This window comes from Eurytemora carolleeae, unplaced genomic scaffold (genome assembly GCF_000591075.1).
Source record: "Eurytemora carolleeae unplaced genomic scaffold, Eaff_2.0 scaffold322, whole genome shotgun sequence".
NCBI classification, from domain to species: Eukaryota; Metazoa; Arthropoda; class Copepoda; order Calanoida; family Temoridae; genus Eurytemora; species Eurytemora carolleeae.
Window position 1 is genome coordinate 216,489 of NW_019396223.1, and position 23,307 is coordinate 239,795.

At 30.5% G+C, this 23,307-nt stretch overlaps 2 protein-coding genes across 2 annotated transcripts in view; both read left to right on the top strand.

Moving 5' to 3' along the window:
* Positions 1-454: 454 nt before the first annotated feature.
* LOC111698604 (lactase-phlorizin hydrolase) lies at positions 455-16,933 on the top strand. The gene is made up of 18 exons (XM_023468976.1): positions 455-523; positions 1,369-1,460; positions 2,617-2,675; positions 3,106-3,172; positions 3,468-3,511; positions 3,788-3,874; positions 6,662-6,738; positions 7,237-7,362; positions 8,314-8,387; positions 8,509-8,544; positions 9,372-9,478; positions 9,689-9,830; positions 12,010-12,073; positions 13,558-13,664; positions 14,627-14,671; positions 14,729-14,775; positions 15,249-15,333; positions 16,724-16,933. Exons 1-18 carry the CDS (start codon positions 484-486, stop codon positions 16,856-16,858), a joined length of 1,434 nt encoding a protein of 477 aa, XP_023324744.1. The 5' UTR covers positions 455-483; the 3' UTR covers positions 16,859-16,933.
* Positions 16,934-18,076: 1,143 nt separating this feature from the next.
* Positions 18,077-23,307, top strand: part of LOC111698601 (uncharacterized) — a 13,360-nt gene continuing 8,129 nt past the window's right edge. Inside the window, exon 1 of the mRNA XM_023468967.1 lies at positions 18,077-18,126. The gene's annotated coding sequence lies outside the window, so the exon portion shown is untranslated. The remainder of the gene's footprint in view (positions 18,127-23,307) is intronic.

Sequence of the window (23,307 nt, forward strand, 5' to 3'; positions counted from 1 at the left end):
GTTTTCACTGTTTTGAAAAACGATCCTTTTGTTTTAAAAACAACGAAGAGAAACTAAAAACGAAACAGTCGTTTTTTAAAAACGATCAGTTTTTAAAAGAGTGTTTTTTTTATTAAAAACGATGAGTCGTTTTTTAGTTTTAGTTCGTCGTTACATTAACGAAGTAGGTCGTTTTTAGTTTTTGAGGATTTGACTATCATTAACGTCTACCATTTGTTTACGACCGTTACTTACGACTAACGACCGTTACTGATGACCCTTCGTTAAGTATTGTGAACAACCTTTTCAGGCAAAATACATTTTTTGTCATAACACTCAGATGCATTAGCGATAGTTTTTCGTTTTTTAAAAGATCAAAACGAATGATTCGTTCGTTGTGACACAAACGAAAAACGATTGTTTTTTTCGATCGTTTTAAAAACTATTAACAACCCAATTAATGCAAAGACGAATATTAGTTTTTCTATTCCAGACATTCAGAAAATGAATCTGGTGTCTCTGCTTCTCACTTTAGGACTCACAGGTGCTAGATGGCTTATTGGCTTGTTCTTCTATCTGTTTGATTTGAATGCTGCTTCCTTTTGATGATATTTATAACTTTGTCTGCTTGCTCTAGCAGAACTCATAGTTTAGGTCTACAATATAAGGCTGAAAAGATTTAAAGGGAGTGTTCGCGAAAAATGAAAGGGGGTATAGGCTTAATGCGATAAAAAAGCGCTTATGATCGCTAATCTTACTTCAATCTGTTGCGTCTATAAGGAGAAAATTGTTAAAGACGTCTCATACCGAATAACATGGCGTCCATACAAATTGAGAAAATTGCAACATACGATTTAGACCGTAAAACAATCAATTTAATTTCAAACAAATCATTCAGATATTACAACCTATAGTCATCGATTATCTTTCGCCACATTTATATATAGTTGATTTTTCATAATATGTTTTAATTGTTACGATCTGAGAGTTACTTATAAAAACATTTATTCCTGTTTCGAGGATTTTTGGTAATGAAGACGACATTTTCATATTTTCCAGGAATGTTCGAAAACAAGTTGTAAGCTAAATATTATTTTAAAAAACAAAATCAAAACTAGTATGAAATATTAAATATATACAAATGTGGCGAAAGATTATCAATGACTATAGGTTTTAATATCTGAATGATTTGTTTGAAATTAAATTGATTTTCTCCTTATAGACGCGATCAAAAGCGCTTTTTTATCGCATTAAGCCTATACCCCCCTTTCATTTTTCGCGAACACTCCCTTTAAGGAAAATAGAGTGGAACAGTCTTCTTTCCATTCCACATATTTTTTCATTGTGAATTCCCTGTTTTGTGTTTCCCTTTAGATTTATGCTGTACAGGTGTATGCCTGGGTTATGTGTATGAGGAGGATTTGTTGTACGACAGTTTTCCAGAAGGTTTCCTCTGGGGTACAGCTACAGCAGCGTACCAGGTATGTACATTGTACTGTGTATAGTACTTGTACTGTACAGGGGTATCCACAAAGAAAACGACTTCCGAGACGACTGTGCGGAATTTTTTTCTACTTTCGCGGTCAGCTAAAGTTGTTCTTTTCAAATTAGTCAGTTTATACCTAAAAACTAAGATTAACGCACAAAACAAAATTCAATCTTCGGATTAACATATTTAAGAGTTTCAGGTCGTCATTAACTTCTCATCTTTTATTGGTAACCCTGTATATAAGAGATATTATTTTACGTACATGGTTAACCCTGTACATAAGAGAATTTATTGGAAGTACATGGGTAACCCTGTACATAAGAGATATTATTGGAAGTACATGGGTAACCCTGTACGTAAGATATATTATTGTAGGTACATGGGTAACCCTGTGCATAAGAGATATTATTGGAAGTACATGGGTAACCCTGTACATAAGAGATATTATTGGAAGTACATGGGTAACCCTGTACATAAGAGATATTATTGGAAGTACATGGTTAACCCTGTACATAAGAGATTTTATTGTACGTACATGGGTAACCCTGTACATAAGAGATATTATTGGAAGTACATGGGTAAACCTGTTCATAAGAGATAATATTGTACGTACACTGGTAACCCTACGTGTAAGAGATATTATTGTACGTACATGGGTAAGCAGCTGTACATAAGATATATCATTGTACGTACATTGAGAATAATGTGAATATTTCTTTTTCGTTTTTGTACAAAGCGATTTATATGTAATTACGTGAACTCAATCTTAGTATGTATCCTAAAATCTAAAAGTGCAAGTCTCGGGAATTCTTAAATGTAGTCTACCATTTTTTTACCTTCAGAATGACGGAAATATTAAAAATTTTAAAAATACAAAGTTGGCAGACCACCTTTTTAAAAGATCTTCCTTTCAGACACTTTGTTTAATCATCAACTTACGGAAATTTAAGACGATTTTCAGGTTGTCTCTAATTCCCATGTTTTTTTCAAATACCCAGTACAGTGTAGACTAGATATAGACTATTGAAATCCAAATATTAATTCCTTCAATTGGGTATTATGACACTCAACTAGATCCAATGAATGATTTTTAATCCAAATTATAAACCAAATTATGAAATCTTATCAATTCAATTTTTATTTCCTAGATAGAAGGAGGTTGGAATGAGGATGGAAAGGGAGAAAGTATATGGGATGTTTTTACTAGGTACGTACACTATGTACACCGTACACTATGTACACCCTACACTATGTACACCCTACACCGAACACCTTTAGTCTGAAACTTTAGACAGAGTATCGTCATGAAACCCAGTATTGAAACCCGGTTTCATTAATGGGGTTAGGCAGTTTCGTAGATAATAATATTTTTATTAAGAAATATAACTTTATATGCAGTTTCTTTACATTCTCCTGTTGATTTCTAATTTCTTGAATTAAAGTCTTCGCTATGTTCAGACCTTAGAATGAAAACTCGGATGCAACGATTTTCTCTTAGATTTCCGGCTCTTTACTCTGTACACTGTACAGTACACAGTACCCTTCTGTTTGCATTTTAAACAATAAAAAATTTCTTTTTTCTCAAAATAAATTCAACCTTAATTGTTTTTTTTAATTGACCATTTTTCTCTTTTCAGAATTGAAGGAAATATTATTGACGGTTCCTCTGGGGAGGTGGCATGTGATAGCTATCACAAATATAAGGTAGGATATTAATTTAATTTTATACATTTTATAGTTGTGCTATAACAACAACAGTTGTTATAACACAACTAGTTTGATATGGAGTAACAACGATAACAATAAAGAAAGTAATAATTATAACTAGCTGAAGTGCAAGGGGTTTCCCGTTAAATTTTGAAAATACTCTAATGAAAATCGATTTTAATTCGATTTAAAAAAAAAAATAATAATAATAATAATAATAATAATAATAATAATAATAATAACAATAATAATAATAAAAATAATAATAATAATAATAATAGTACATTTTTAGGAGGATGTGGCCCTTATGAAAAGTATGAACATGACATCTTATAGGTAACAACATCCAAATATATTATCATAAGCTATTTATTTTTGATAACAATTATAATTGTAACAATGGTTACCTTTATTAAATAACAGAAAATTATGATAACACCAATATTTGATGGAATGAACAGTAACATAGTGGTAAAATAAGCTATGTGTTATTGATGGAAAAATTGCAGTTTTTAACAATATTATTTAACGATCACAATTCAATAACACCCATATGAATACAAACAAATAGTTATTCTTCAAAAATGTGACTAAAATTTATTTTTATTACAGATTCTCGGTGTCCTGGAGTCGTATTATACCTAGAGGAGTGGGTACTGTTAACCAGGCTGGAGTACAGTACTACAAAAACCTCATCAGGTAATAGTACATTAAGTACATTAAGTACATTAAGTACATTAAGTACATTAAGTACATTAAGTACATTAAGTACATTAAGAACAATAAGTACATTATTTACTATAAGAACATTAAGTACAATAAGTATATTTAGTACATTAAGTACATTGAGTACAATGAGTACATTAAATATACAATAATTACAAAAGAACAATAAGTATATTTTGTATACAATAAGTTCATTAATTACTATAAGTACATTCAGTCCAATAAGTAATTAAAATAAGTACAAGAAGTACAAGAATTACATTAAGTTCAATAAGTACATTAAGTACAATAAGTACAAAAAGTACATTAAGTGCAGTAAGTACATTAAGTGCAGTAAGTACATTAAGAGCAACAGTACATTAAGTACAATAAGTAAATTCAGTACAATGTAATTAAGTACAGCATGTACCCCCCTGGAATGGAATAACAGGGTGATGCGTTTGAAATGATCAATCGTGTTTTTGGTCTTTAGTTCAAAACTTTTTTCGCTTATTGAGTTGTCTTTTTCGTTTTTTTCTCATTTACTTTGATAAAAAAAGTGTTAAAAAGTGTAAATAGGCAAAATTGTGTAAATTCGATTTTTTAAACATTTTAATTTTAATGCAACCGCAGTAAAGTTATTTTTTCTTTGTCAAACTATTAAGAACACCATTAAAAATGTTAAATAAACCAGGAAATAAAATTTGTCTCTAACATCTTTATCTTTAAGATTTTTTATATCGTCACAATTAAGTCTTATTCTTGGTCATTAATAAAAGTTTTCATCTTCGGTTTAAATTGGAACAAAATATATTTCTTTAGAAACAATTACATTAAGAATCTTACAGGAATTGAGTTTTTGCCACAAATTCTGAATTAATAATTTATAATTCCTATATCTTTGCAATTCAATGTCATAGACCTTAGATATTTTAAACCATAAATAATATAAATTTAAATATTACAGGTTTAAAATGTCAGGTTGCTAAGAAATAGGGATTAGACCATTTGAGTTTGTACGGAGCTAAGCTAGACTCGATTACTTTTCTTTAAAATTGAAAATTTCGAGATCAAACCTTATAGAAATCCAACGTATAGAAACCGCTACGTATAGCAACAAGGCGTATTTTCCGGGAGAACATTTTTTATATTTTTGAGAAATTTAAAAATCAGTGTAAAGTAGATATAATCTTCATAAAATCCTTTCATTTAAATGGTAAAACGGAATTTTTTGAAATCATATTAGCATTACTAGAGAACTTTTTTATACTTAAAAAATTATTTTTTTCTAAAACTAAAACTGAAGATAGCATTTTAATAAAATATTTTTTTTTAATAATAACACGCAATTTTATTCATAACCATATAATCATTCATTTATGTTGTCAGTACATAATAAACTCTGGGGGACCTTAAACACAATAGAAAGCATTACAAATGTACATATTAAACTATTTTGCTCCTTTAATGTCTAGGGTATGTTAGAAAAATAGAAATTATGATAATGATAGTGATAAGCTACAATGTTTTACAAAAACGTTTAATTTCTCAAAAATATAAAAAATGTTCTCCCGGAAAATACCCCTTGTTGCTATACGTAGCTGTTTCTATACCTTGGATATCTATAAGGTTTGACTTCAAAATTTCTTCCTTAACATTATTTGCGTAATGATGTACACATTTTTTCTGAGGCCTATTTATTTGTTAATACTAGATATTATCTGTTTCTTTATGTTTTATAAAAGTATATAATCCACCTTTCTAGAAGGAATTCCGAGAAAATACAAATTTGACGATTTAATCTTCTAATCTTTACAATATTATGAAGGTTAAAAACTAATAAATAGTTAACCTACACTTTTAAAAAATCTTAATGATTTTTTTCTTCTTATAAGCCATAGAAAGACTTAAAATACATAAAGTCTCCAGTTGAAGAGAAAACGTGGGATAAGAAGCCAAATTTATGAAATTGAGGCGCCACGTGGATTTAACGGTTTTGTCAATATTCCAGAAAGCTGTGACTTTCGATCACAATTTGACCCATTAAACATAATTTGTAAGCCTTTTTTCTTAAATACATTTTTGTCGGCATATACATTATGAATGAAAAAGTATAATAAACAAATCCGTAAAGTAAATGCTTATTGAATTAAAGACCAAAACACGTTTGATTTCAAATAGAAGAAACCAAATGCTGCTCACTCTGGTTAGTCCGGGGTGAGGCCAGAACTTTAACATAAATCCTGAGGGAAGAACTTTTGAACGAGAAAGAGCTAATCTAAGAACGCCATACGCGCGATATCCACCGTAGAACTTTTAGGTTGAAAACTGTAAAAATGCAGTTGACTCATATTTAATTAATTATGAAACAAAGGAATTAAGTCTTTGCCGCAATGTAATTTTTGTAATCCCTTTTTTTCAAACTATAAATTCTGTTAGATCAAATAATTTAAGTATGAAGTATAAAAAGTGTACACCATCATGTTGCAAAGATATAAGGAACAGTAAATTTGAGTTTGTAGCATCAACTAAAATCCAATGATTTAATTTCAATCCGTCGGAATGCTGAAAATGCGGATTAGTGTTTCTTAAGAAAAGAAGAGATTAAAATTTAAAAGTTGAGACCTCTGGTCATCTCTGAATCTACGCTATTAGTTGAGAACAGTTTTACTTCTATTCTATAAGTCGGGTCTAACTTTGAACATAAGAGCTGAGCCTAAGGAATTTAGTCTCGAGAATAAGTTTTTAAATTGTTGGCTCTGATAAGTATATATTTATTAGTGAGTTGAAATCCGCTGGTATAATTCCCGCTATCACACTCTATCATTGGGATCTTCCTCAAGCTTTACAATTGCAAGGTACTTTTTAAAAATTCTTTAACTTTGGAAAATTAAAATTTGTTTATACTTGACATAGAACCAGACTGTTAGGAAAAACTGCACCAATTTCAAGACTGGGCCACCTTAAATGTGTAGCAACGCCTTGACGTTCAATTTTACCTCAAAACTCACAATTTTACTTTTATGTAAATTTTATAAATATAAAGCACTTGCTTATAGCTGTTGTTTATTAATAGTAATTTACATAATTCTCATTGTTTTTTTGCATGAGAACTTGCAACCTTTTTGGGTTAAATAGTGACTTAAAAAGTTAAAACAAGATAGATAAAAGCAGGGAAGCCTCTTTGATAAAAATGTTAACAAACCCATGCCATAAGGTTTTAACCTAATATCCTACATTATTTAATGCGTTTTCTATATTTCATTATAAAACCGACATTTGATAATCAACAGATCTTGAAGTTGTTTAAATGTAAAGGTTCGAATAAACTGATTAATTGATTGATTGATTGACAGGAGGTTGGTTGAACAGTAGCGTGGCAGACTGGTTCGAGGATTACGCCCGGGTCGTCTTCGCTGAATTTGGAAATGATGTCAAGTTGTTTATCACACTAAATGAGCCAAAAGAAACATCAATTCAAGGTCATAAAAAACTCACTCCTTTGGATAGAAACAAAATAATGTTTGTTTATAAATCAACCAAATTAAAAAATAATCCTTCAAGAAACCCAATCACGCCTTCCCTGATTTTTCTTGTTAAGGACTTGGAACATCTCCTGAACTTTTATTGTAAGACAACGATACCAAACATGCATCTTCTGAACATTTCTTGTAAGAAACGATACCAAACATGCATCTTCTGAATATTTCTTGTTAGAAACTGATACCAAACATGCATCTTCTGAACATTTCTTGTAAGAAACCGATACCAAACATGCATCTTCTGAACATTTCTTGTTTTAAACCGATACCAAACATGCATCTTCTGAACATTTCTTGTAAGAAACCGATACCAAACATGCATCTTCTGAACATTTCTTGTAAGAAACCAATACCAAACATGCATCTTTTGAACATTTCTTGTAAGAAACCGATACCAAACATGCATCTTCTGAACATTTTTTGTAAGAAACCAATACCAAACGTGCATCTTCTGAACATTTCTTGTTAGAAACCAATACCAAACATGCATCTTCTGAACATTTCTTGTTAGAAACCGATACCAAACATGCATCTTCTGAACATTTCTTGTAAGAAACGATACCAAACATGCATCTTCTGAATATTTCTTGTTAGAAACTGATACCAAACATGCATCTTCTGAACATTTCTTGTAAGAAACCGATACCAAACATGCATCTTCTGAACATTTCTTGTTAGAAACCGATACCAAACATGCATCTTCTGAACATTTCCTGTTAGAAACATGCCTCCCCTGAACCTTTTCGTTAGGGACCCAATAACAAACAGACCTCTTTTGAATTTTTTTAAAACACCAACCACCGAGACACAAAAGCTACCTAACACTCCCTGATTTTTCTTGTTAAAAATGAAACGACACCAAACATGGTTTCCAGAACTTATCTTGTTTAGGACACGGAACAGGCACAATGGCCCCTGGGTTTAAGGGTATAGGAGATCTTACATATATAGCAGCTCATAATCAGGAACAATAATTGATCAAACAAACGTTATTGATTTTCAATTAAAAATACTGCATATTATTTAAATTTTTTGATAATTCGATTTTACAATAATTCCATTGAAAGATCAATAAATATTTCTCAGATCAGAGCTCATGCGCGTGCATATAGACTCTATCAGGTATACACAACACATGCGCGCATGTATGAAAGAAACTTCTAATATTTCAAACTTAGACTTTTTGATAAAACATAATTCAAATTGTGAAATATCTAATGTCTAATACATTTGGTTGCAAAGATATAGAGTTAAGAAGATCAGAGTTTGTGGCGAATACTCAAATCCTTTTTGCCGAAAAGAAAAATTTCTCAATATAGGAAAATATATTGTTAAAATCAAAGAGCATAATCATTTCTATTTATTGACACTAACACTTTGATTCAGTAACACGTAGAATAAATGTGAGTGATTTTTTTCACTTGCAAAATTGAAAAGAAATGATTTTTCCTCGAAGTCGAGTTTTTTGTTAATTATTAAGTTCGGTTTTCCTGAACTTAGGAGAAAAAAGTTAATCTTGATTCGCTGTATTAAAATTATTAGGCTGAGTTTTCCGCAAGTCAGGGGGTAAAAGTTCATTTTAATTCTATGCATAAATTAGGCTGAAATAGCCGAAAGTGAGGGGGAAAAGTTCAATTTAATTTTATGCATAAATTAGGCTGAGTTGGCCGCAAGTCAGGGGGGAAAAGTTCAATTTAATTTTATGCATAAATTAGGCTGAGTTTGCGGCAAGTCAGGGGGGAAAAGTTCACATTGATTTACTTTGCAAATTAGGCTGCATTTGTTGCCAGTCAGGGGGGGGAGAAAGTTCATTTTAATTCTTTGTATATATTAGGCTGAGTTTGCCGCAAGTCAAAGGGGAAAAGTTTATTCTTACTCTCTGTATGAATTAGGCTAAGTTTGCCGAAAGTCAGGGGGGAAATGTTCATTTAATTCTTTGTATACATTAGGCTGAGTTTGCCGCAAGCCAGGGGGGTAAAGTTGGAATAACTCTAAATACAAACTGGGGAGAACCAGAAGAACCAAACAACCCTGCTCATCAAGAAGCATCAGATACGTAAGTGAAAATATAATCTTTCAAATATCTTTTAAAATTTTTAATTTATTTTGAATTTTGAATTTTTAGATATTTTTTTTAAATAATCATAGCTGGTCAAAGGTAACATTTAAATGTTACATAATTAATCAGCTGAAATATAGTGAACAATATAGTGAATATAGTGAACAAATTAAAATTGTCAAGAAAAAGAAAAAGAAATATTTTTAGGTTTATGCAGTTTAATTTTGGTTGGTACGGACATGCAATATTCAAGGATGGTAAATATCCTGAAGTTATGAGAAGGAATATTGATAGAAACAGTCAACTACAAGGATTAAATATATCCAGGCTACCGGAGTTTACACCTGAGGTAATAGTGTGTGTCTGTTTGTCTGTTGTTAATATCCGACCCAAATGATCCCAAAAAAAAAGTTTTAAAATTGTCAATTGTTTTACCTGTATTTTGAGAATTCCCATTAATTAAATTATAAAATCAATAAATGGAAATACGTTCAGTGCTATTCTATTTATATGAAAACAGTTAATACAGATAAATTATAATCTACAAACTACACAAAGCAAAGTATTTAATAGATATTTTTTGTTTCAAATTTTCCAAATTTCTTCCCCCAAAATTCTAAATTTTATTTTTCAAAATTCAAAATTTTTGTTCCAAGGGCAACGCCGGGCATTTTAGTTATTTTAAAATATCATATAAATATTTTTTTTTATGCTGCATAGGTAAAGTAGTATATATAGTCCCAAGCTAAAGATAAGATATAGACATGGGAATACAAATTATGACACATGGAAAGTCGTGTTTGCGAAAAGTGAATTGGGGTATAGGCTTACAGCGAAAAATAATCGCTATGAATCCTAAATGAATCCTAAAGAATTTGTGCACAACTGAGTACTGAGTTTAACTACCTTACAAAGCCGGTCTGACCCTTTAAACATTTGAGCAGCTTCATATAATTCTAAAATTTGGAGAATTTGGGATAATTTTGATTAGGATATTCGGTTCATTATAGTGTACAATATTGATAAGATAACGATTTGAGCATTTCTTTAAGTCTTACATGCTTTTGTTGTGTGCTTTCAGACAGATTTATATTCATGAATAATATATTTTTGCCCCGAAATTTGATTAAAATTCGGAATTCATGTATGTATGAAGAGTAAACCGATAATCGTCTTCTGAAGTAAAAATATCTTTAAAAAATAAAAATTACATAACCTCAAAATAAGCCTACAAAATTATTTTAGCCTAAAACAGTAATTTTTAAAATATTTTTTTAAAGGAGATTTTTTGTCCCCAGGACATGATCGGGTTGTTACTATCAAATCTTGGAATTTTTCTATTGCGAAGGTTTGATGTTGTATGGGTTTTTCTTGATCTACCTGGGGTTGTAATCTGGCAGCGCATTTCTCCATCAGCAATCCACTTTTTCTTGTAAAGTAGAAAGCACCCACCCTTTCTCTGCGAGAGATGTTGACAGCCGCCCCTCTGTCCTTCTACATCCGTCAGGTGGTCATAACCACGGGATTGTGTGGAGTACGGGAATCTAACCCGTGAACACCAGTCTGGACACCAATCCAGTTACTGGCTGCGAACAAGTGTGCTTAACTTCAATGATCTGACGGGAACTGGTGTCACACACTAGCCACCCTATTAAATTCATCTTCTCTGTTCTTTTAATTTATACGGGGACATATAACTGCAGGTTTACCCATCAAATACAAAATATTGTCCGATATACAACTGTACCCTGAAAACATTTATACGGGGACATTTACCCATCAAATACAAAATATTGTCTGATATACAACTGTACCCTGAAAACATTTATACGGGGACATATAACTGCAGGTTTACCCATCAAATACAAAATATTGTCCGGTATACAACTGTACCCTGAAAACATTTATACGGGGACATATAACTGCAGGTTTACCCATCAAATACAAAATATTGTCCGATATACAACTGTACCCTGAAAACATTTATACGGGGACATATAACTGCAGGTTTACCCATCAAATACAAAATATTGTCCGATATACAACTGTACCCTGAAAACATTTATATGGGTAGGAATGAGAAAAATTTCATCGATTTCTAATCTTTAAAAAATATTAATAAGTTAATTTTCTTTTTTGTTTATTCTGCAAGTCACATAGATCGAATATCTGCAATGAAAAATTGTCAATCGTATTTTTAAAAAGAAAACAAAGAATATTTCTTTCAATTTTACATGATTTAGGTTTACTGAATTGTGAATTGTTCATGCAAAGATCATTTAAAATTACATCGACCTTCACTTTAAGAAAACTTTTTATAAAAATCTTCAAAAGATTATTTTTATACATTTTACACTCTAGGATAATTTGCTAATGTCAAAAAGTATAAAATGCTACAGATTTTTTAAATGATATTTCGAATTCAATATTTTACTTTAAAAAAGTTAAACTTTATTTTAAAACCCTCTAAAAGTTTCCAGATATATTAAAAAAAAGGTAATCTATTTAAAATCAATTTATTTGTTTAGGAAAGTGCAATGATTGCTGGCTCTACAGATTTTATTGGATTAAACTTCTACACTTCAAATATTGGTAATATTCTTTCATCTATATATTTAATCTATATATACTCAGAAATTTCTGCAAGACATTTTTTAACCAACCTTTTTTTCGGCAAATTCGTACATTTTTCATTACAAAAACAAAAAACTAAAATTTGTTGACAAATCCGTTAAAAAAAATAATAAAATACTCTTTGATTAAATTAAATTTTTTTAAAACACCATTTATTTTTACTTTTAACTTCGTTGCATAAACTTTGGGTCATCAGTAAAGATTAAATAAATCAGGCTTCCTTCTATAATGGGCCTACATGCAATTGAGATTTTTTTCACTATTTTCCTTCATTCGCAAAAATATTAGCATTTTTTTATTGCCGAGAAAAAAACACAATTTGTTAAACTCCAGAAATAGGAAGGAAAAACCAGAAAACTCCGGAATAGGAAGACGACTTATAGACTATATAAAGGTAGGAATTTAAAAAGTCAATTGAGCATGATACACATCAATTGAGCAATACAAACAGCCCCATTTTACTTGATAAGTTATTTAATAAATTAATAGTATAAAACTATATTGCTTTTTATTAGCATGAAAACACTTTATTATTGTTTTTAATGTCGTCTTACTATTCCATTGTTTTCTGAGTTCTCACTAAACCACAGGAAATTTCCCAGCTGGGGTTAAAGATTGTAATTCAAGTTTATAGTTGACTTTTAATGGGAAATTTTATTTTCCAGACAAAGCCATGGGTTTCAAAGCTAGTTATATATTTTTTTTTGATCAACATACAAAGCAACTTTTTTTAAAGATATTTGAAATCATTAAAACTTTATAGGAAATATCAAAATTTAAACTATAGCTTGATCATATTGCCGAACCCTAATAAGAATGGGTTTCCATGCTTTCTGGACTCCCTGTATTGTATCTTTCCATAAGCAATTAAGTATATCTTTATCTTTCGGGTTTGTATCTTAATCACGTTTATGCAGTGTGATTTATGATTGAAGAAAATGGCAAACAAATATTTGAACAAATATTTTGCACATATCTTTCCCAGGGTTAGCGTTTGGCATAAAGTCTAGGGAAAGCAAATGTTTAAAATGAACTATTTTTAAAGGAATTGAGGATGAATTAATTTGTTTTTTAACACTGATTATATTCATTTGACTTGGGCATTTCTTTCTTCAGAAACATTAGAGAAAATAATATTATTAAACACTTTTCAAACTAGAAAAACGAGGTTTTCTTTCACATTCAAGTCAAGGATACTTTAGTGAATCAGGCCTCTCTGTAAATGGAATAAAAATTACAAAGACAGTTCCCTGTACATTAATAAATTAAGATATAATATTTATGTTTGGTAATATCAATAAGTACAAGAATATATATATACAAAGTGTGTTTAGGCTTTTAAGCTTATACTAATCATCATAGTTTTGTGTTAAAAAGTACTTCCAATAGGTACAATACCCATAAATATATATATATATATATATATATATATATATGTTTAGTATACCCTGGTGAGGAGGATATTAGTACTCCGTCCTATTTTACTGATGACGGAGTTAAGGATTATCAGGACTCAACCTGGTATGGAGCTGGTTCAGTCTGGCTCAAGGTACATGCAATGGTCTTATTTCAATGAACGGATTTGTTAACCAACCCTCCCCTTATCGTATTTTGTGAACCATAAAGTAACAAAGTAATACTTGGTTTCAAATCTGATGAACATCCTGACAGGGTTACCCACGAAGGATGTGACTGTAAAGACGACCTAAAATAATTTAAATGTTTCGATCCCAAAGTTAGATTAAGTCTCCTGCCTTAAATATAGTCTTTCAATATTTTTCTATAACTAGCCTTAGAGGGCGCTTCGCGCCCATCTTCTAAATTAATTGTGAACATGTTTTCTTTGTGTACATCGTAAAACACAACAAAAATAATTCGCGGATTTACACAAAAAATTTCGTGGATTTTCAAAATTTTCAAAAATTTAATGAAGATCGAATTTTGATGGAGACAAATATTTGAAATTTTGATCATTCCTAAACCTTCCCTGTGGTCACGTGATGTCCCACAAAAAATTTGGGCCCGATCGGTTCAGCCGTTTTGACGTTTATTGGATACAAACAGACAAACAAACAAACAGACAGACAAGCCAAATTTATATATAGATTTAGCAAACGAAGAAATAAGTTCAAGTTGCAGGGAATCATTAATATTGAATCAGACAGCAAAACTTCCGTAAAATCGCCTCTGAAGTCTCATCCTTTTTGGGTAACCCTGTATTTCCATTACTTCTTTGGCACTTGATCTATAGTTTTACTAAAAGAATTGAATATGTGCCCCAAACTCAAATTGTCTTATCCTTATATCTTTACAACATGAGGGTGTAAACCCATCATATTTCAAATGTAGATTTTAATCCAGCAGAATTCGTAGTTTGAAATAATTAAGGTCTACGACATTGGGTTGCAAATACAAAGGGATTGGAAAAACTCTGTTTGCATGGCAAGAACTCAATTCCTTTGTTTCCTGAATTAATAATTTAAAAAGTATAAAAAAACTTCTATTTTTAAGGTAACACCCTGGGGTATCAGATCTGCACTAAATTGGATAACTGAGGTTTGTTAACTTAAATCTGATTATGCAAATTTTAAATAATTGGTAATCACTGTTCAGGAGTACGGCGGCACCAAGGATATCTATATTACTGAGAACGGATTTAGGGAAAAATACGTTTTTAATAAAATCATTGAATAACTGGCTCAAAATTAATAAAATCTCTTCTTTTTTGTATCAAATTTAGAAGCGTAAATATGTATGTACGTAGTACGTACAGTAACTATTTTATGTCATAGCTAACAGTCTTCATCCTATTACAGTGTTTTATGTTCACTGGACTATTTTATGTCTTAGCTAACAGTCGTCATCCTATTCCACTGTTTTATGACTCCGTAACTCAGGAATCCCTGGACCGATTTGCCTCAAATTTTAGTTGGAGAACTAGGGTCAGGAAAACCCACGGGAATGTTCTTAGTTTGGTTTTAAGATTTTTAATTAAGTGGGTCGACTTTAATAGCTAAAATTTAATGGTAAAATCGTTCAAGTGCGGGTAAACGACGGAGTAACTATGAGAAACCTCGGCAGCGCTGGGTTGCCAAGCTATTTATTTATAACATCGTATATTTTCTATCTAAAGTGATCTTCAAGGCAATGTAGATGATCTAATGAGACTCTACTATTATAAGCATTATCTAAACCAAGTCCTGAAAGCTATAAAGGAGGTATCATATTTCTTAAAGGGAGTGACCGGCAATATAAAGCAGTTGAAGTTTTGTAAAGAAATCTTTTAGGATGCATTTAAGACCTATGTTTTTACGGTAAAGATTTGTTCAGCAAGAGTGCAAATTCAATTTTTTAAATAATCCAATTAATTGTCCATTCTGGAGTGATTATTTTGAGAATCGTTTTTTAAATTATTGAATAACAGCGACGAAAAATGTAACAAAAATTCGAAAGTAAACTAATTGGATGTTTAGGAACATATTTCTCAATAGAAATTTGTCAATAAATTAATATTAGAATCAGTTTTTGCCTTTTCATAATTTTATGAATTTTTTTATTCTTTACAAATTTGTTTGCAGATTTCTTCGATTTCTACAAATGTCGTCTTTTCAATATAAATTGCAGGAAATCTACAGAAAATGTTTGTGAACAATGAGACGTTACAGAAACTAATAACTAAATAAGTATCGATATGAGTATTTATTAAGAAAAAAAATTTAATATAAAGTTGTCTGTGAAAACTCTTTTAAATTTCATGTTATTAATTTCAAACTATTACTATTTTATGATTAACTTTGCTTTGACATATTAAAGTTAACAAAAACAATTTTTCAATCTGATATTTTAAGAGAAAATATAAATCTCAATTTTCAAATTTTAAGCAATCAATTTTTAGAGATTGAATAGTTCTACAGGTTCTTTTACCTCTACGAGGATAAAATTAAAACACACGCTACCAACAAATTAAGAAAAGATCATTTAAAATTTGTTATGTATAGCACCATTTCCCTGTTTTACAAACACAGGTTTGTTGTGTTGTCAAATGTCTTCTTTTAGTTCAAATTATAAATACATGTTACATATTCCCAAATTTACAGTTTTCTGGATGGCAATATCCCAAATATCCCAAATATCCCAAATATCCCAAATGTCCAAAGAATCCGCGATTTCTGTGAAATTGCCCTGAGCTAACCAAGGCTAGATGCGTTCAGTTTCTTAACCCTATCCGTTTTGACTGTTATAGATTGGGGGTAGGGAGATGTCCCCCCCATGTTCTATGATACTGCATGCCGAATGATATAGTGCCACAGCTTTGCTGTTAAATCAGTGTGAACTTGCACTGTGATTTAAAGCTCTCAAGCAAAATCGATGAGAATTTTCCTAATTACTTCGTAAAAACCAAAACTAACAATTCAAGTGCTCTATAGTTAAAAAATATACATGTAAAGGGTTACAGAAAAAACATAAGTGAGATAGTGTAGTAAGTCGACCCTGTCTTAAAAACTGATGAGACTTTTTATTAGCAGGCGGAATCTACGTACGTGCTCCATCTTTTACCCAATCCAACGAACATTTGAAAATGCTGATTAATGGTGATGTATTGCCTAGGATGAGGTGAAGGTTGCCGGCTACTATGCCTGGTCCCTCATGGATAACTTTGAATGGGCTATGGGATATACAGAGAAATTTGGACTTCACTCAGTAGACTTTACCAGTCCTAACAGGTACTTATTCACTCAGTAGACTTTACCAGTCCTAACAGGTACTTATTCACTCAGTAGATTTTACCAGTCCTAACAGGTACTTATTCACTCAGTAGACTTTACAGTCCTGACAGGTACTTATTTTACCAGTCCTAACAGAAACTTATTTTAACAAAAGAGGTAAAGAAACGTAATTTCAATCGCCGCCCCCCCCACTCCGATTGACAACTGCAGTACACTTTTGTTTATGCAAAAATGATGGACATATTCTTGTTTTTCTTTCTCAATAATCATTCTGCAGAAATGTGAAATAATTGATAAGAAAACAACTCATGCAATCAAAGGGTATAATCGTGTGAATCTGACTTGCAACTATTTAAAGATAGGAGCACTTGACAGTTGACAGTCTCTTTATTAAAGGGACTGTGAAAACTTTAGAATGGGATATCCTTAATCCCGATCGGTTTATTAATATGGAGATTAATAACATGAGGAGAACAAGCATTATTTAATCTCGAGATTAAGAAAAAGAGCAGATCAAGCCTTAATCCCGTTATCCACCATTCAAAAGTTCCCAGCTCTGGTTGCAAAGATAAAGGGATTTAAAAGTTTGAGTTTGTGGCAAAAACTGAATTCCTGATCAGAATTTTAAACATAAGAATCGGGCATTGCCATCTTGGCAAGGAGGTTCACTTGAAATTTGGTGAATTATCCCATACTTATGTAACTGGTCAACTCCGTCTTAAGATAAAAGGAGATTAAAAACAAATTTGAGAAAAGAAAAGGAAATTAATATGAAACAAAACTGATCAAATTTCCAGATTTTCTCTTGATTCCCGGTCACGGAAATCAGAAAATAATTCTAGGAATCTAAAAATATCAGATCTGCTATTTGTATTATTGTGAATATTTCTTTAAAAGTTATATTTTTACCATGGCATTGGTTCCGAAAAATAAAAACACTAAAAATATTACGATACTACTACTACTACTACTACTACTACATCTTCTATTACTACTCGTTCTACAAATTGTAAATTTCTTCTTAATTTCTTATTCTGAACTGCGTAGAGTCTAGGCTAGATCTCAACCGCTCGTTCAACCGCTCCCGCTGAGTTTTTTCTCCAAAGTATATAGCACTCAAGATGATTGAGATTATTTATGGGAAATATATACAAGCCTGATGAAAAAACTTAAAGAGTCTGCCTTTTCAGATAAAGGAAATTCTGCGGTCAGCTGGAACAAGATGAAGTTAATTCTACCTAGCTGAGGCCGAATTCAAAGAATTAGAGCCGGTGCTTAAATATGGTTAGTTCCATTTAAAATTGTATTTAATGTTTCAAGATTTAAGCCGGCGCGCAATTGAAACGTGGATTTGAGACGCGGTTTAAATTCATTAAATTCGGACTCTGACCTTTAACTCGGCTCATCAGCAACAGAAGAAAATTATGTCAAACCAATTGCAAGCCATTTAAGATCGTAAAGGAGCATTGAGATTGCATTCTAAACCTTTATACATATATATTACTATATTTCACATTTTCTATGAAGCTGGATCAAGAAAAAATTAAAATCAAGAGCTGGAGGATTAGTTTTTACGGCGAAGAAAAATGTATCGTCTGTGGAAGTCAAACTAAAAAGGCATAGGAAGCCAAACTAAAAGGCATAGGAAGCCAAACTAAAAGGCATAGGAAGCCAAACTAAAAGGCATAGGAAGCCAAACTAAAAGGCATAGGAAGCCAAACTAAAAGGCATATAGGGAGCCAAAGTTTTGCGTACACCTAATTTATGGCATTATTTGAGGGGATTTGTTTGCTGTTGACATATTCAACATGGTTATTAGATATTGTTCCTTAAAAAAACATGCTTTTTGTAGTAACTTTTTAACACACCCTTTTTTAAATTATTGTTCAGATTGCTTATGGTCATGTTGGATGACTAGCTGAGTCTTTGAAAATCCAATTTTTTCTTCAGTTTTCACTTTTTTTGAGACATGAGATATTATGATTTAAATAGCACCATTGAATTGCATTTTTTTAAGGGCCTTCCAATGTTACATTGAACAGCTCTAGATATAAGTAACTCTCAGATCATAACAATTAAAACATATTTTTTATCGCATTAAGCCTTTAGCCCCTTTCATTTTTCGCGAACACTCCCTTTAATCTGCAAATTGTGTACTTGAAACAATAAATTTTAAATTCGTAAAATTTATGTGAGAGGAAAGATTCAAAGATATCAAATAGAAAATATTCTTAAAAATATTTTTTATAATGTTTTTAAGAGAAAAAAGCAGGGACGGAAAGTTGATACTGTTGTTTAGAGAGAAGAGTTGAAAACCTGGCGGGATTCAATGGAAACTTTCTTATTTAAATCATTTGAAAAGATTTGAGTGTTGCATTGTTGCATACTTAACTTAAATTTAAAACTTAATTTTATTAATTTCTCCATGATTGAATTGTAAAGCAAGAAATGGATATCTATTATCTTTATCAAACTTGATAAGAAATTTCAAAGCTTTTAAGTTTACCATTTTGAATAAGACATACCATTCTATCAATGACGGGTCTCTTGAAATTAAGGTTAAATTCCCTTTAATCTTTTAATAACACATTAAAGGTTAAAAACATGCATACCTTTATACATTTGTATATATACTTTGCTTGTCTGTTTACATCCAATAAATGTCAAAACGGCTGAATTGTTTGGGCCCAAATTCGTGTTTGACCTCCCATGAACCCAGGGAAGGTTCAAAATTTAAAAAGTTTGTCACCACCAAGTTTAACTCTAAAAAAATTAGAAATTATTTTTCGTTCATCGAAGAGAAAATGCTGATAGATTGAGCAACAATTAAAAGTTGAAATAGATGATAGCCAACTTACCAATATCATATAAATTGCAACTCTATGGACTTATAATAGAAAAGATGTAACCATCTCATTGAAAGGAATTGAGTCTTTGACCCAAACTCTGATTATTTATAATACCATATCTTTGCAACCCAATTTTGTATACCTTAGATATTACACACTATGAATTATGTTGATCAAATAATCTAAGTTTAGAATATTAAAGATTTACTTCAACAGGTTACAAGAAATAAGGCATTAGAAAATTTGAGTTCCTGACAAAGAATCAATTCCTTTAGTCTAATATTTTCCATTTTTACCTTTTTCTGTTTTAGATTTGAAAATTAATTTTGTAAAATTATTAAAACTGAACTCAAACTTTTTAAAGTCTTTTCTAAGTCTACACCTTAATCAGATTAGAAAACCAGAACATGTTTTTATAATTTTATTCATTCATATTTATTTATGCTTTATGTTTATTCATCCTTAATATTCATTTATTATATTCATTAATTTTTTATATTCGTTCATTATTTACATTCATTCATTCTTTATATGCATTATCTTTTATATTCAGTCATCCTGTATATTCATTCATTATCTATATTTATTCATCCTTTATATTCATTCATCTTTTATATTCATTCATCTGGTATATTCATACATCCTTTATATTCATGCATCCTTTATATTCATTTGACCTTTATATTTATTCATCCTTCACATTCATTCATCATTTATATTCATTAATTCTTTATATTCATTCAACCTTTATTTTCATTAATCCTTTATGTTCATCCATCCTTTATATTCATTCATCCTTTATATTCATTCATCCTTTATATTCATTCATCTTTTATATTCATTTATCCTTTATATTCATTCATCTTTTATATTCATTCATCTGGTATATTCATACATCCTTTATATTCATGCATCCTTTATATTCATTTGACCTTTATATTCATTTATCCTTTATATTAATTCATCCTTTATATTATTCAGCCTTTATATTCATTCATTAATCCTTTATATTCATTCAACCTTTATTTTCATTTATCCTTTATGTTCATCCATCCTTTATATTCATTCATCCTTTTCATTCATTAATTCTTTATATTCATTCATCCTGTATACTCATTCATCCTTTTCATTCATTAATTCTTTATATTCATGTATCCTTTATGTTCATTCATCCTTTATTTATTCTTTGTGTTTATTCATCCTTCATATTCAATCATCCTTCATATTCATTCATTCTTCATATTCATTCATCCTTCATATTCATTCATCCGTCGAATTTATTCATCCTTCATATTCATTCATCCTTCATAATCATTCATCCTTCATATTTATTCATCGTTCAAATTCATTTACCCTTTATTTTCATTGAACCTTAATATTCATTCATCCTTAATATTCATTTATCCTTAATATTCATTCATCCTTAATATTCATTCATCCATTGTATATTTTTGCTTTCCTTTCCATTTTCGCTTGTTTATTCTTTTTCATTTTAAGTATCTTTTTTAGTATGAATATATATTAGATATATCAACTAGTATATTTATATTATGTTCATTCATCATTCTATTCTAATACATGCTCTTGGCCCTCTTTTCTATTAATATTCCTCGTTCTTTTTTCCACAATTTAAGTTAATAACAAACAAAAGTTTATTGTTTCTTTTTAGAAGTTAAAGGAATTGAGTCTTTGCCACAAACTCTGATTTGCTAATCCCTTTATCTGAGCAACCCAATTTTGTAGACCTTAAATAATTCAAACTATGAATTGTATTATATCAAATAATCTAAGTTTGAAATATCAAAGGTTTACACAACCAGATTGCAAAGATTCAGATTCTTTGTATTTAACAAAATCCTGTAGATTCCTAATACGAATACGAATTCGGACCGGATAGTTGCAGCCGTTTTAAAATTTATTGGATACAAACATCTTAATTTGCAAACATACAGACATGCCAAATATCTAGCTATAGACATACAGGGTCACCCAACAGGATGGGACTTCGGAGATGACTGTACGGAATTTATACCGTCTGCTCACTTTTATTATTGATTCTCTGCCTAATGTTTTTTCTTTTCCAAATTATCCAAAAAACCATAAAACAAATATTTTCAATTGAATACTGTAAGAAATAAACAGCTTAAAGTAATGAAAAAATTGTCAATTTTTGTAACAAAGAATTACGTCTAAACAGGGGGGCGGAACCCACTGGATCCTTATATTGTTTATATTAATAGATTAATCTAAACCCTACTCTGCTATAATGAAGTTAGTAAATAGTTAATCCGTTTTATCTAACTACCCTTCTTCCTGTCAATTTAGCCCCAAACTAACCAAATAACTGATAATTGTTCTTCCACCGCATTTTCTGCTTTTTAGAAATATACATTTATTGGGGAGAAGTTAATGTAGAGACCGGTGGATTCAAAATATTTTTGCTTTTCAGATTTGATTTTTAATTTGCATTTTCTTCTGCAGTTTTAAATGTTAGGACTATTTGAGTATTCAGGTTCAATCTACATTTTCTGTTTGGAGAACATATTTTAAAAATTCGATAAATTTTAATTTATTATGCTTACATTAAAAACCTATATTTAACATATATACTTCCCAAAATTATAATCCTTTCTTATCGAAATAAACCACCAAAATATATGTTAAAAGTTCTAATCAAAATATAAATGCCTTGGGTTTGTTTTTTGACTACCATCATAACACGTTGTTTTGCCAGCTAATAATTCACATTCAAAAGATATCCTAAATTTAAAATTTAATAAACTAAATTAAAACTAACGTTTACTAAATTAATGACCATTACGTTATTGAGTTGAATAACCATTAAAGAACTGATAACCAGTATGTGCTACAACATGGCATCAAACAATTGTAAATTGCAAGGTTTTCTAAATTAACTTACATTTCAAAATACACAAGTGGACTCGCTATTTATTACTATTTTTCAAATGCCATCCGACCTATTCCAATGAACCAAATATGAAAAAAATCTGTTTACTTTGTAGATTAGTGGTAACTTAAAAAGAACCAGGAAATTAAATGTTCAAAATTTAAGTTGATATTCACTATTGTAACCTTAAAACTCACTGTGGCACCCTTTAAATTATTATTCATTGTATTGTTTAACCTTTCTTCAATAAATAATTCAGTATTTAATGTATCCTATATCCAAAAAAACACTATTTAATAATGTACACCCTGTAAACCTTTATGCAATATACAATTCAGTATTGAATGTATCCTATATATCCAAAAAATACTATTTAATATTGTACACTGTAAACCTTTATTCAATAAACTATTCAGTATTAAATGTATCCTATATCCAAAAAAAACAATATTTAATATTGTAACCTGCAAACCTTTATTCAATATACTATTCAGTATTGAATGTATCCTATATCCGAAAAACACTATTTAATACTGTACACTTTAAACCTTTATTCAATAAACTAATATTCAGTATTAAATGTATCCTATTGTAACAGTGGGCGAGTTCTGTTGATCTTTTACGATCAGCAATTCAAGGATTTTTTGGATCGCTGAGATCATAGCTACCAAGGGGAATCATGCCCCCTTTCCCCCCCCCCCTCAAGAC

Bases quoted from the DNA above. Each gene is read 5' to 3' on its own strand.
- LOC111698604 (XM_023468976.1), top strand. From the start codon at position 484: ATGAATCTGGTGTCTCTGCTTCTCACTTTAGGACTCACAG. The intron at 8,545-9,371 runs GTATACACAACA...TGTATACATTAG, and splicing joins GTGCATATAGACTCTATCAG to GCTGAGTTTGCCGCAAGCCA. The intron at 14,776-15,248 runs GGAAAAATACGT...TTCTATCTAAAG, and splicing joins ATTACTGAGAACGGATTTAG to TGATCTTCAAGGCAATGTAG.